The following is a 13061-nucleotide window of genomic DNA, read 5'->3' as shown; positions in this document are numbered from 1 at the left end:
CCATCTCCCTGTCCTCCTCTTATCCCAGTTCCATCTCCCTGTCCTCCTCTTATCCCAGTTCCATCTCCCTGTCCCCATATCCCTGTCCTCCTCTTATGCTAGTTCCATCTCCCTGTCCTCCTCTTATCCCAGTTCCATCTCCCTGTCCTCCTCTTATCCCAGTTCCATCTCCCTGTCCTCCTCTTATCCCAGTTCCATCTCCCTGTCCTCCTCTTATCCCAGTTTCATCTCCCTGTCCTCCTCTTATCCCAGTTCCATCTCCCTGTCCTCCTCTTATCCCAGATCTAAACCCCATCTCCCTCTCACTGCCCCCCTTTTTACAGTGTTTTATGTCCAACAACAAAACTTTTATTTTTTGCACAGAAAACTTGGGGGGCCAAATAAAATCATCTGTGGGCCGAAAGGTGGGGAACCCTGACATAGGTGTGTCTGCTTGTGTGTGTGTGTGTGTGTGTGTGTGTGTGTGTGTGTGTGTGTGTGTGTGTGTGTGTGTGTGTGTGTGTGTGTGTGTGTGTGTGTGTGTGTGTGTGTGTGTGTGTGTGTGTGTGTGTGTGTGTGTGTGTGTGTGTGTGTGTGTGTGTTTACGTGTGTTTGCGTGTGTGTGTGGACAGTCTGGTTGCGGGGAGGATGAAGGGAGCGGAAGGAAGTGAATGGGAATTTGTGTGTGTGTGCACGTGTGTGTGCGCACATATGTGTCTGTGTGTGTGTGATCACAGGAGTGTGGATCTCTTCCAGACCAATAGGCTACAGTATGATGCGTGCGGTCTGTCTGCTTCTTGTCAGGCTGGCTGCAGCCAGCGGCCTGGGATGCCTGAGGAAGCTGTGGGGGAGAGACCATAGAAATATAATTCATAGAAAGAGAGACCCTCCCATGCACTACTGCCGCTTGAGGCTTCTGTAGGCTCCTCCTAAGTCTTGTGTCCCAAATGGCATCCTATTCCCTTTATAGTGCACTACTTTTGACCAGGGCTTCAATTGGGCTCACTATATAGGGAACAGGGTGCCATTTGGGATGAATCCTGGGCGTAATTTAAAGTGGGAAACTTTCTTTGTTATTCAGTTTCTTCCTTAGAGAGACCCTCCCATTGCTCTGCCAGAGCTGGACTTGAGCCAAACCGTCTAGGACAGTAAATCTTCCTTGTATCCTCTTGTCCTTGAAGCACTATGAGGAAAGTGTGCTTAGCTAGTACTTTCACAACAACTATGCATGTTTGTATGGACACAATCAAACAAGCAACTGTGACCTCAGAAGACCTGGGTTGAAATAGTACTTGTTTTCTTTTAAATGCTTTGAGCGTTTGATCGAGTCTGGAGTTCCAGATGGGTGGCTGTGGATTGTACTTTCGGGACTATTCCATTGCTCCCATTGTACCAGGCAAGCTCAATCAAGCTACACTCTTAGAAAAAAAGGGTTCCAAAACAGTTCTTCGGCTGTCCCCATAGGAGAACCCTTTTTGGTTCCAGGTAGAACCCTTTTTGGTTCCACATAGAATCTTCTGTGGAAAGGGTGCTACATGGAACCCAAACGGGTTCTTCAAAGGGTTCTCCTATAGAGACATACAAATAATCATTTTACATTCTAGATAGCACCTTTTTTTCTAAGAGTGTAGTTCAAAGTTTAGAGCAATGAATCATGCTCCGATCAGAGTTTTTTGGTTCCTGCAACAGAGTAGGACTTTGTCCATATAATTAACATTATCAGAGAGGGACGCACCATATACTTAGCCAGCCCAGTGAACCTACAGGAATAGCACTGCAAGTGCACTTTTATGAGTTAATAAGGGTTTGAGGGAAACCAGACGTCATGGTAAAACCTCGGTACTGTATACCATGCCACTGCCTGTGGTTCTGCCTGCCTAGCCACACCCTGCTGGAAACCCAGTCTAGGTCAGGCTAGTTCAATGATGGAGGGCAGGAAACACAGACTAGGTCAGGCTAGTTCAATGATGGAGGGCAGGAAACCCAGACTAGGCCATGCTAGTTAATTGATGGAGGGCTGGAAACCCAGACTAGGCCACGCTAGTTCAATGATGGAGGGATGGAAACCCAGACTAGACCACGCTAGTTAATTGATGGAGGGCTAGAAACCCAGACTAAGCCACGCTAGTTAATTGATGGAGGGATGGAAACGCAGACTAGACCATGCTAGTTCAATGATGGAGGGCTGGAAACCCAGACTAGACCATGCTAGTTAATTGATGGAGGGATGGAAACCCAGACTAGGCCATGCTAGTTAATTGATGGAGGGCTGGAAACCCAGACTAGACCAGGCTAGTTAATTGATGGAGGGCTGGAAACCCAGACTAGACCATGCTAGTTAATTGATGGAGGGCTGGAAACCCAGACTAGACCACGCTAGTTAATTGATGGAGTGCTGGAAACCCAGACTAGGCCACGCTAGTTCAATGATGGAGGGATGGAAACCCAGACTAGACCACGTTAGTTCAATGATGGAGGGCTGGAAACCCAGACTAGACCATGCTAGTTAATTGATGGAGGACTAGAAACCCAGACTAGACCACGCTAGTTCAATGATGGAGGGATGGAAACCCAGACTAGACCATGTTAGTTCAATGATGGAGGGCTGGAAGCCCAGACTAGACCACGCTAGTTCAATGATGGAGGGATGGAAACCCAGACTAGACCACGCTAGTTAATTGATGGAGGGCTGGAAACCCAGACTAGACCACGCTAGTTAATTGATGGAGGGATGGAAACCCAGACTAGACCACGCTAGTTCAATGATGGAGGGATGGAAACCCAGACTAGGCCACGCTAGTTAATTGATGGAGGGATGGAAACCCAGACTAGACCATGATAGTTAATTGATGGAGGGCTGGAAACCCAGACTAGACCACGCTAGTTAATTGATGGAGGGATGGAAACCCAGACTAGGCCACGCTAGTTCAATGATGGAGGGCTAGAAACCCAGACTAGACCACGCTAGTTTATTGATGGAGGGCTGGAAACCCAGACTAGACCATGCTAGTTCAATGATGGAGGGCTGGAAACACAGACTAGACCACGCTAGTTCAATGATGGAGGGATGGAAACCCAGACTAGACCACGCTAGTTAATTGATGGAGGACTAGAAACCCAGACTAGACCACGCTAGTTAATTGATGGAGGACTAGAAACCCAGACTAGACCATGCTAGTTCAATGATGGAAGGCTGGAAACCCAGACTAGACCACGCTAGTTAATTGATGGAGGACTAGAAACCCAGACTAGACCACGCTAGTTCAATGATGGAAGGCTGGAAACCCAGACTAGACCACGCTAGTTCAATGATGGAGGGATGGAAACCCAGACTAGGCCACGCTAGTTAATTGATGGAGGACTAGAAACCCAGACTAGACCATGCTATTTCAATGATGGAAGGCTGGAAACCCAGACTAGACCACGCTAGTTCAATGATGGAGGGATGGAAACCCAGACTAGGCCACGCTAGTTAATTGATGGAGGACTAGAAACCCAGACTAGACCATGCTAGTTCAATTATGGAAGGCTGGAAACCCAGACTAGACCACGCTAGTTCAATGATGGAGGGATGGAAACCCAGACTAGGCCACGCTAGTTAATTGATGGAGGACTAGAAACCCAGACTAGACCACACTAATTCAATGATGGAAGGCTGGAAACCCAGACTAGACCACGCTAGTTCAATGATGGAGGGATGGAAACCCAGACTAGGCCACGCTAGTTAATTGATGGAGGGCAAGAAACCCAGACTAGTCCACGCTAGTTAATTGATGGAGGGCTAGAAACCCAGACTAGACCATGCTAGTTAATTGATGGAGGGCTGGAAACCCAGACTAGGCCATGCTAGTTAATTGATGGAGGGCTAGAAACCCAGACTAGTCCATGCTAATTAATTGATGGAGGGCTGGAAACCCAGACTAGGCCATGCTAGTTAATTGATGGAGGGCAGGAAACCCAGACTAGGCCATGCTAGTTAATTGATGGAGGGCTGGAAACCCAGACTAGACCATGCTAGTTAATTGATGGAGGGCTGGAAACCCAGACTAGACCATGCTAGTTAATTGATGGAGGGCTGGAAACCCAGACTAGGCCATGCTAGTTAATTGATGGAGGACTAGAAACCCAGACTAGACCATGCTAGTTCAATGATGGAAGGCGGGAAACCCAGACTAGACCACGCTAGTTCAATGATGGAGGGATGGAAACCCAGACTAGGCCACGCTAGTTAATTGATGGAGGGCTAGAAACCCAGACTAGTCCACGCTAGTTAATTGATGGAGGGCTAGAAACCCAGACTAGGCCACGCTAGTTAATTGATGGAGGGATAGAAACCCCGACTAGGCCATGCTAGTTAATTGATGGAGGGCTGGAAACCCAGACTAGGCCATGCTATTTAATTGATGGAGGGCAGGAAACCCAGACTAGGCCATGCTAGTTAATTGATGGAGGGCAGGAAACCCAGACTAGGCCATGCTAGTTAATTGATGGAGGGCTAGAAACCCAGACTAGACCATGCTAGTTAATTGATGGAGGGCTGGAAACCCAGACTAGGCCACGCAGACGCTCAAGGAGAGCAGTTCAATTGTTGTGAAGAAGGTTTCAGGGCGCCCAAGAAAGTCCAGCAAGCGCCAGGACCGTCTCCTAAAGTTGATTCAGCTGCAGGATCGGGGCACCACCAGTACGCAGCTTGCTCAGGAATGGCAGCAGGCGGGTGTGAGTGCATCTGCACGCACAGTGAGGTGAAGACTTTTGGAGGATGGCCTGGTGTCAAGAAGGGCAGCAAAGAAGGCACTTCTCTCCAGGAAAAACATCAGGAACAGACTGGTATTCTGCAAAAGGTACAGGGATTGGACTGCTGAGGACTGGGGTAAAGTCATTTTCTCTGATGAATCCCCTTTCTGATTGTTTGAGGCATCCGGAAAAAAGCTTGTCCGGAGAAGACAAGGTGAGCGCTACCATCAGTCCTGTGTCATGCCAACAGTAAAGCATCCTGAGACCATTCATGTGTGGGGTTGCTTCTCAGCCAAGGGAGTGGGCTCACTCACAATTTTGCCTAAGAACACAGCCATGAATAAAGAATGGTACCAACACATCCTCCAAGAGCAACTTCTCCCAACCATCCAGGAACAGTTTGGTGACGAACAATGCCTTTTCCAGCATGATGAAGCACCTTGCCATAAGGCAAAAGTGATAACTAAGTGGCTCGGGGAACAAAACATCGATATTTTGGGTCCATGGCCAGGAAACTCCCCAGACCTTAATCCCATTGAGAACTTGTGGTCAATCCTCAAGAAGCGGGTGGACAAACAAAAACCCACAAATTCTAACAAACTCCAAGCATTGATTATGCAAGAATGGGCTGCCATCAGTCAGGATGTGGCCCAGAAGTTAATTGACAGCATGCCAGGGTGGATTGCAGAGGTTTTGAAAAGAAGGGTCAACACTGCAAATATTAACCCTTTGCATCAACTTCATGTAATTGTCAATAAAAGCCTTTGCCACTTATGAAATGCTTGTAATTATACTTCAGTATTCCATAGTAACATCTGACAAAAATATCTAAAGACACTGAGGCAGCAGAATTAATATTTGTGTCATTCTCAAAACTTTTGGCCACGACTGTAAGCTCCTATACTTTTATCAGATTTCAGCACAGCAGTCGAGCTACATCCATTCAGCTGTGTAGGACAGTGGTGGCTGTTGGGCGGAGAAATCAGAGGACATGCTCATCGTAATGGCTGTGTTGGAATAAATGGAATGTTATCAAATGCATGGAAACATGTAGACCATGGAAACCATGCAGACCATGGAAACATGGAAACCATGTTTAGACCATGGAAACATGGAAACCATGTTTAGACCATGGAAACCATGTGTAGACAATGGAAACCATATAGACCATGGAAACCATGTAGACAATGGAAATCATGTGAACCATGTAGACCATGGAAACAATGTGTAGACCATGGAAACCATGTGTAGACCATGGAAACCATGTGTAGACCATGGAAACCATGTTTAGACCATGGAAACCATGTGTAGACAATGGAAACCATGTAGACAATGGAAACCATGTAGACCATGGAAACCATGTGTAGACCATGGAAACATGGAAACCATGAAAACATGTAGACCATGGAAACCATGTAGACAATGGAAACCATGTAGACAATGGAAACCATGTAGACCATGGAAACCACGTAGACCATGGAAACATGGAAACTATGTAGACCATGGAAACCATGTAGACAATGGAAACCATGTAGACCATGGAAACAATGTGTAGACCATGGAAACCACGTAGACAATGGAAACCATGTAGACCATGGAAACATGGAAACCATGGAAACCATGGAAACTATGTAGACCATGGAAACAATGTGTAGACCATGGAAACCATGGAAACCACGTAGACCATGGAAACCATGTAGACCATGGAAACCATGTGTAGACCATGGAAACCATGTAGATAATGGAAACCATGTAGACCATGGAAACCATGTAGACCATGGAAACATGTAGACCATTTAAACCATGTAGACCATGGAAACCATGTGAACTATGTGTAGACAATGGAAACCATGTAGATCATGGAAACCATGTGTAGACCATGGAAACCATGGAAACCATGTAGACCATGGAAACATGTAGACCATGGAAAACATGTAGACCATGGAAACCATGGAAACATGATTGATACCTTAGCATCTATTCCATCCCAGCCGTTACTTTGAGCGTGTCCTTCTATATCTCGGCCCACCAGCCCCCTCTGGTGTGGGAGGGTAACGTTTACCACGTCTCACAGTAATTGACCCCATATAGCCCCTTATTCCCAACAGTACAGTATACACTTGATTACGACACACTAATACCAGGGTGCATTGTTTGGTTTATCCTGTAGCATAGCACAAACAGGACACTTCATGTAAAGTGAACAGTTAGTTAACTTAGTTCCCAAGTCTCACTAGAACATGGTTGTTGGTCACAGGTAAACAACAGGTGTAGACTAACAGTGAAATGCTTACTGATGGGTCCTTTTCCAACAACGCAGAGTTAAAGATATTATGCACTTATACCGTATATTCTACTAATACCAGGGTGCTTTCTTGGGTTTACCCTGTAGCATACCATCAACAGGACACTTCATGTAAAGTTAAGTTAGTTCCCATGTGTCTTCCACACAATCCTCTCAGCTGCCCCTAGTGTTGTACAGTAGTTGCTGTTGCTTTGTGACTTCATATCTTTGACACACGCCATCTGTCGGGCAAATGAATGAGCGTGTCCTATCGGCATGCTTTGAATCCCGTTTAGCGTGACAGCTCCATGCATTATGAGTGGTGGGGGGGACACTAACACTGCTAAGACCATTAAGGCTGCTAGCACTAGAGAATGCTAACTTTGCTAAGATTGCCCCTTAGCTTCCCTGAGTGAGATAGATAGGGTTGAGAGGGTATAGTGTAGTACCCAGTCCCCTAGGGAGATAGAGGGATATCAACAACTGGAAATGAAGGAGACCAGTGCTCAGTCTGCTCACTTAGCCAATGGTGATGGAATGTGGGAATGATATTATGGATATGACTTGGGAATGGAAGGAAATTTGGGGATTTTGTTAGGCAATCTGGTGTCCTCTGGAATTTTCAGTATATTATAGTGTTACTTGGGTTTTGGGGCTGTGTGCGTGCATGTGTGTGTGTGTGTGTGTGTGTGTGTGTGTGTGTGTGTGTGTGTGTGTGTGTGTGTGTGTGTGTGTGTGTGTGTGTGTGTGTGTGTGTGTGTGTGTGTGGGAGAGAGAGAGAGAGAGAGAGAGAGAGAGAGAGAGAGAGAGAGAGAGAGAGAGAGAGAGAGAGAGAGAGAGAGAGAGAGAGAGAGAGAGAGAGAGAGAGAGAGAGAGAGAGAGAGAGAGAGAGAGAGAGAATAAATAATAAAAATAATTGTAAAAATATACAGTATGCAGTGGTCCCTTTAGAATAATCTGGAAAGTAATAAGACAGAAGTAGTGCTGTTAGTGGAATGTGTCACATTCCATATGAATTCAACTGTCAAAAACAGTGTGTTTACAAATCGCCTGCTTTTCATAGCAATTAGGCCCAATCGCTGAACACTGTTGATCCTGTAATGACTCTGTTTTTCCTGGAAAGTTGAAGCGTATTTAGAAATATGAGAACAATATGCACAGTGTGTCTTACTGTGTAGTGTTTTTTCTATATATATATTTTTTGTATTTACCGCCTTTTTCTCCCCAATTTCGATCTTGTCTCATCGCTGCAACTCCTCAACTGGCTCGCGAGAGGCGAAGGTGGAGTCACGACCCGCCTAACCAGGATCTTTAACACCCCCCAGCTTAACCTGGAAGCCAGCCGCACCGCACCATGAGGAAACACCGTTCAACTGGTGTCATGTTCGTTGGAATAAATGTCGGACCAAGGCGCAGAGGATGTTGAGTTCCACATTATTTATTAAAAAGTGAAACTAAGCAAAGACAAAAACAAATAAACAATAAACTAACAACGAACCGTGACTACAGAGATGCTACGTGCACTAACTCAAAACAATATCCCATAAACACAGGAGGGAAAAACAGCTACTTAAATATGATCCCCAATTAGAGACAACGATTACCAGCTGCCTCTAATTGGGAACCATACAAATCACCAACATAGAAAATAACCTAGAACACCACATAGAAATAAATAAACTGATCACCCCCAGTCACGCCCTGACCCACTTCACTATAGAGAAACAATGGCTCTCTGGTGCGGGCCTAGGAACCTGCTCATCCCGCGGATCCAGCCATGGACCCAGGCTGAACACTGTGCCTAGACTGGATCTCGATGCCGAGGAAGGCTCCTGCCATGGAGCGGGACTGGACACCGGCCCTGGCCTGGACATCGGTGCAGAGGAAGACTCCTGCCATGGAGCGGGACTGAACGCCGTGTCTGGACTGGGCATCGGCGCAGAGGAGAGCTCCTGCTATGGAGCTGGACTGGACGCCGTGTTAGAACTGGGCATCGGCGCAGGGAAGGCTCCCGCCATGGAGCGGGACTGGACGCTGTGCCTGGACTGGGCACCAACGCAGAAGAAGACTCTGGCCTTGGAGCTGGACTGGATGCCATGCTCAGACTGGGCATCGGCGCAGGGGAAGGCTCCGGCCATGGAGCTGGAGGTTCCGGACTGTTGACCGTCTCAGGAGGTTCCAGACCATTGACCGTCTCAGGAGGTTCCAGACTGTGGACCGTCTCAGGAGGTTCCGGACTGTCAACCGTCTCAGGAGGTTCCAGACTGTGGACCGTCTCAGGAGGTTCCAGACTGTGGACCGTCTCAGGAGGTTCCAGACTGTGGACCGTCTCAGGAGGTTCCAGACTGTGGACCGTCTCAGGAGGTTCCGGACTGTGGACCTCCTCAGGAGGTTCCGGACTGTGGACCGTCGTTGGAGGTGCTGGACTGTGGACCGTCGTTGGAGGTTCCGGACTGTGAAACATCGCCGGAAGCTCTGGACTGGGAACTGTCGCCGGAGGCTCTGGACTGGGAACCGTCGCCGGAAGCTCTGGACTGGGAACTGTAGCCGGAAGCCTGGTGCGTGAGGCCGGCACAGGTGGCACCGGACTGGTGACACGCACCTCAGGGCGAGTGCAAGGAGCAGGCACAGGACGCACCAGACTGGAAAGGCGCACTGGAGGCCTAGTGCGTGGAGCCGAGACAGGTGGCGCCAGACTGGTGACACGCACTTCAGGGCGAGTGCGGGGAGCAGGCACAGGACGTACCTGACTGGGGACACGCACTTCAGGGAGTGTGCGAGGAGCAGGCACAGGAAGTACCTGACTGCTCCACGCACTTCAGGGAGAGTGTGAGGAGCAGGCACAGGACGTACCGGGCTGTGGACACCCACTTCAGGGAGAGTGCGAGGAGCAGGCACAGGACGTACCTGACTGAGGACACGCACTTCAGGGAGAGTGCGAGGAGGAGACACATGACGTACCGGACTGGAGAGGTGCACTTGAGGCCAGAAGCGTGGAACCGGCACAGGTTGCACCAGACTGCTAACCGGATCCTCTGGTCGGATGTTGAGCAGGACACACTTGCACAACATCTCTCTCATCTCACTCTCTCCCAACTTCGCCATTGCCTCCCTGACAGTCTCAAATCAAATCAAATCAAATGTTATTAGTCACATACACATGGTTAGCAGATGTTAATGCGAGTGTAGCGAAATGCTTGTGCTTCTAGTTCCGACAATGCAGTAATAACCAACAAGTAATCTAACCTAACAATTCCACAACTACTACCTTATACACACACAAGTGTAAAGGGATAAAGAATATGTACATAAAGATATATGAATGAGTGGTGGTACAGAACGGCATAGGCAAGATGCAGTAGATGGTATAGAGTACGGTATATACATATGAGATGAGTACTGTAGGGTATGTAAACATAAAGTGGCATAGTTTAAAGTGGCTAGTGGTACATGTATTACATAAAGATGGCAAGATGCAGTAGATGATATAGAGTACAGTATATACATATGAGATGGGTAATGTAGGGTATGTAAACATTATATTAAGTGGCATTGTTTAAAGTGGCTAGTGGTACATTTTTACATAATTTCCATCAATTCCCATTTTTAAAGTGGCTGGAGTTGAGTCAGTATGTTGGCAGCGGCCGCTAAATGTTAGTGGTGGCTGTTTAACAGTCTGATGGCCTTGAGATAGAAGCTGTTTTTCAGTCTCTCGGTCCCTGCTTTGATGCACCTGTACTGACCTCGCCTTCTGGATGATAGCGGGGTGAACAGGCAGTGGCTTGGGTGGTTGTTGTCCTTGATGATCTTTATGGCCTTCCTGTGACATCGGGTGGTGTAGGTGTCCTGGAGGGCAGGTAGTTTGCCCCCGGTGATGCGTTCTGCAGACCTCACTACCCTCTGGAGAGCCTTACGGTTGTGGGCGGAGCAGTTGCCGTACCAGGCGGTGATACAGCCCGACAGGATGCTCTCGATTGTGCATCTGTAGAAGTTTGTGAGTGCTTTTGGTGACAAGCCGAATTTCTTCAGCCTCCTGAGGTTGAAGAGGCGCTGCTGCGCCTTCTTCACGACGCTGTCTGTGTGGGTGGACCAATTCAGTTTGTCCGTGATGTGTACACCGAGGAACTTAAAACTTTCCACCTTCTCCACTACTGACCCGTCGATGTGGATAGGGGGGTGCTCCCTCTGCTGTTTCCTGAAGTCCACAATCATCTCCTTTGTTTTGTTGACGTTGAGTGTGAGGTTATTTTCCTGACACCACACTCCGAGGGCCCTCACCTCCTCCCTGTCTCTGGATCTTCCCTCTGCTCAGTCGCCAGCTCCATGTGCCCCCCCCCCAAAAAAACTTGGGGTTGTCCTTGGGCTTTCGTCGTCGCTGTCCTCCATTATCTCCTTCCGATGTCCAGAAATCCTTCACCTGATGAACACGCTGCTTGGTCCTGGTTTGATGGGATATTCTGTCACGTTCGTTGGAATAAATGTCGGACCAAGGCGCAGCGGATGTTGACTTCCACATTATTTATTAAAAAGTGAAACTAAGCAAAGACAAAAACAAATTAACAATAAACTAACAACGTACCGTGACTACAGAGATGCTACGTGCACTAACTCAAAACAATATCCCATAAACACAACTGTTACCAGCTACCTCTAATTGGGAATCATACAAATCACCAACATAGAAAATAAACTAGAACACCACACAGAAATAAATAAACTAGATCACCCCCAGTCACGCCCTGACCTACTTCACCATAGAGAAACAATGGCTCTCTATGGTCAGGGCGTGACAACTGGCGACAGCCTGCAGGCACCCGGCCCGCCACAAGGATTTGCTAGAGTGCGATGAGCCAAGTAAAGCTCCCCCGGCCAAGCGCTCCCCTAACCCAGACGACGCTGGGCCAATTGTGCGCCATCCTATGGGACTCCCGGCCACAGCCGGTTATGGCACAGCCCGGGAATGAACCCCGGTCTGTAGTAACCCCTCTAGTACTGCGATGCAGTCCCTTAGACCGCTGTGTCACTCAGGAGGCCATGTTTTTTCTTTGCTAATGTTCTAGTTCTCCCTGTTAAACTATACCTGCCTATACAGGTGTAGGATCTTAATTTGAGCCAGTTTGCTACAGCAGGAAAAAAATTATCCTGGAGCAACAGGAAATGTGAATTATTATGTGGATTATAATTGACATTTTTGTAGAGGTTGATACATTTTCCGTTAGGGAAAATCAGGTCTGAATTTTGTAAAGTGGAAATTACAAACTACACTACAAGTTTGCATTTCCTGCTATGCAGGAAAATGATCAGCAACAAAATAGTGATCAAATTAAGATCATACATCTGTATAGACTTGAACACACAAATAGCGTTTGCCTGCAGAGAGTACTTGCATACCGGTTTAACATGTAGAATGTCATACTGAAGGATCAGTAGACGAACGGGAGATCCACATTCGGTGCAATGTGTCACAGTATTAGTCACATTATGTCCCCACTTGCAGTATGTTGCAGTATGTACAGAGACACTATCCTTAAACCTGGCCTTGAGCAGTAGTCAAGTTCCCTCACAGGACAAATATTTTTTTTTTAAATGAATTGAATTGATCCATCGCCCTTCTCCCCAGGTGCCAGGAAGAGTGTCCGGTGGGTACATTTGGCGTGTCCTGCCGCCAGACGTGTCGCTGTGAGAACGGAGCCAAGTGCTACCACATCAGTGGCGCGTGTCTGTGTGAACCGGGCTACACGGGGGAGATGTGCGAGGTGCGCCTCTGTCCCGAGGGACACTATGGCCTCAAGTGTGACAAGAGGTGTCCCTGCCACGCCGAGAACACACGCAGGTAATACCCACTCATTGGCACATATGATACAAGATACGTTGCAGTACATACAACACAATACAGTATATTACATTATCCCTGAGCTCATTCTAGAATGAACATTATAAACTGGGTGGAACATTTATTTTTACTGCTCTAATTACCTTGGTAACCAGTTTATAATAGCAATAAGGCACCTCAGGGGTTTGTGGTATATGGCCAATATACTAAGGGTGGTATCCACGCACTCCG

At 47.6% G+C, this 13061-nt stretch overlaps 1 protein-coding gene across 2 annotated transcripts in view; it reads left to right on the top strand.

Moving 5' to 3' along the window:
- Positions 1 to 13061, top strand: part of megf10 (multiple EGF-like-domains 10) — a 152727-nt gene that overhangs the window by 115630 nt on the left and 24036 nt on the right. For both annotated transcript variants that reach the window (XM_071351872.1, XM_071351873.1), the window contains exon 9: positions 12618 to 12830. In XM_071351872.1, the coding sequence (XP_071207973.1) occupies positions 12618 to 12830 (213 nt within the window). The remainder of the gene's footprint in view (positions 1 to 12617; positions 12831 to 13061) is intronic.

The sequence above is a fragment of the Salvelinus alpinus genome, chromosome 18 (assembly GCF_045679555.1).
Source record: "Salvelinus alpinus chromosome 18, SLU_Salpinus.1, whole genome shotgun sequence".
Lineage (NCBI taxonomy): Eukaryota > Metazoa > Chordata > Actinopteri > Salmoniformes > Salmonidae > Salvelinus > Salvelinus alpinus.
This window is presented reverse-complemented; position numbering and strand designations above follow the sequence as displayed.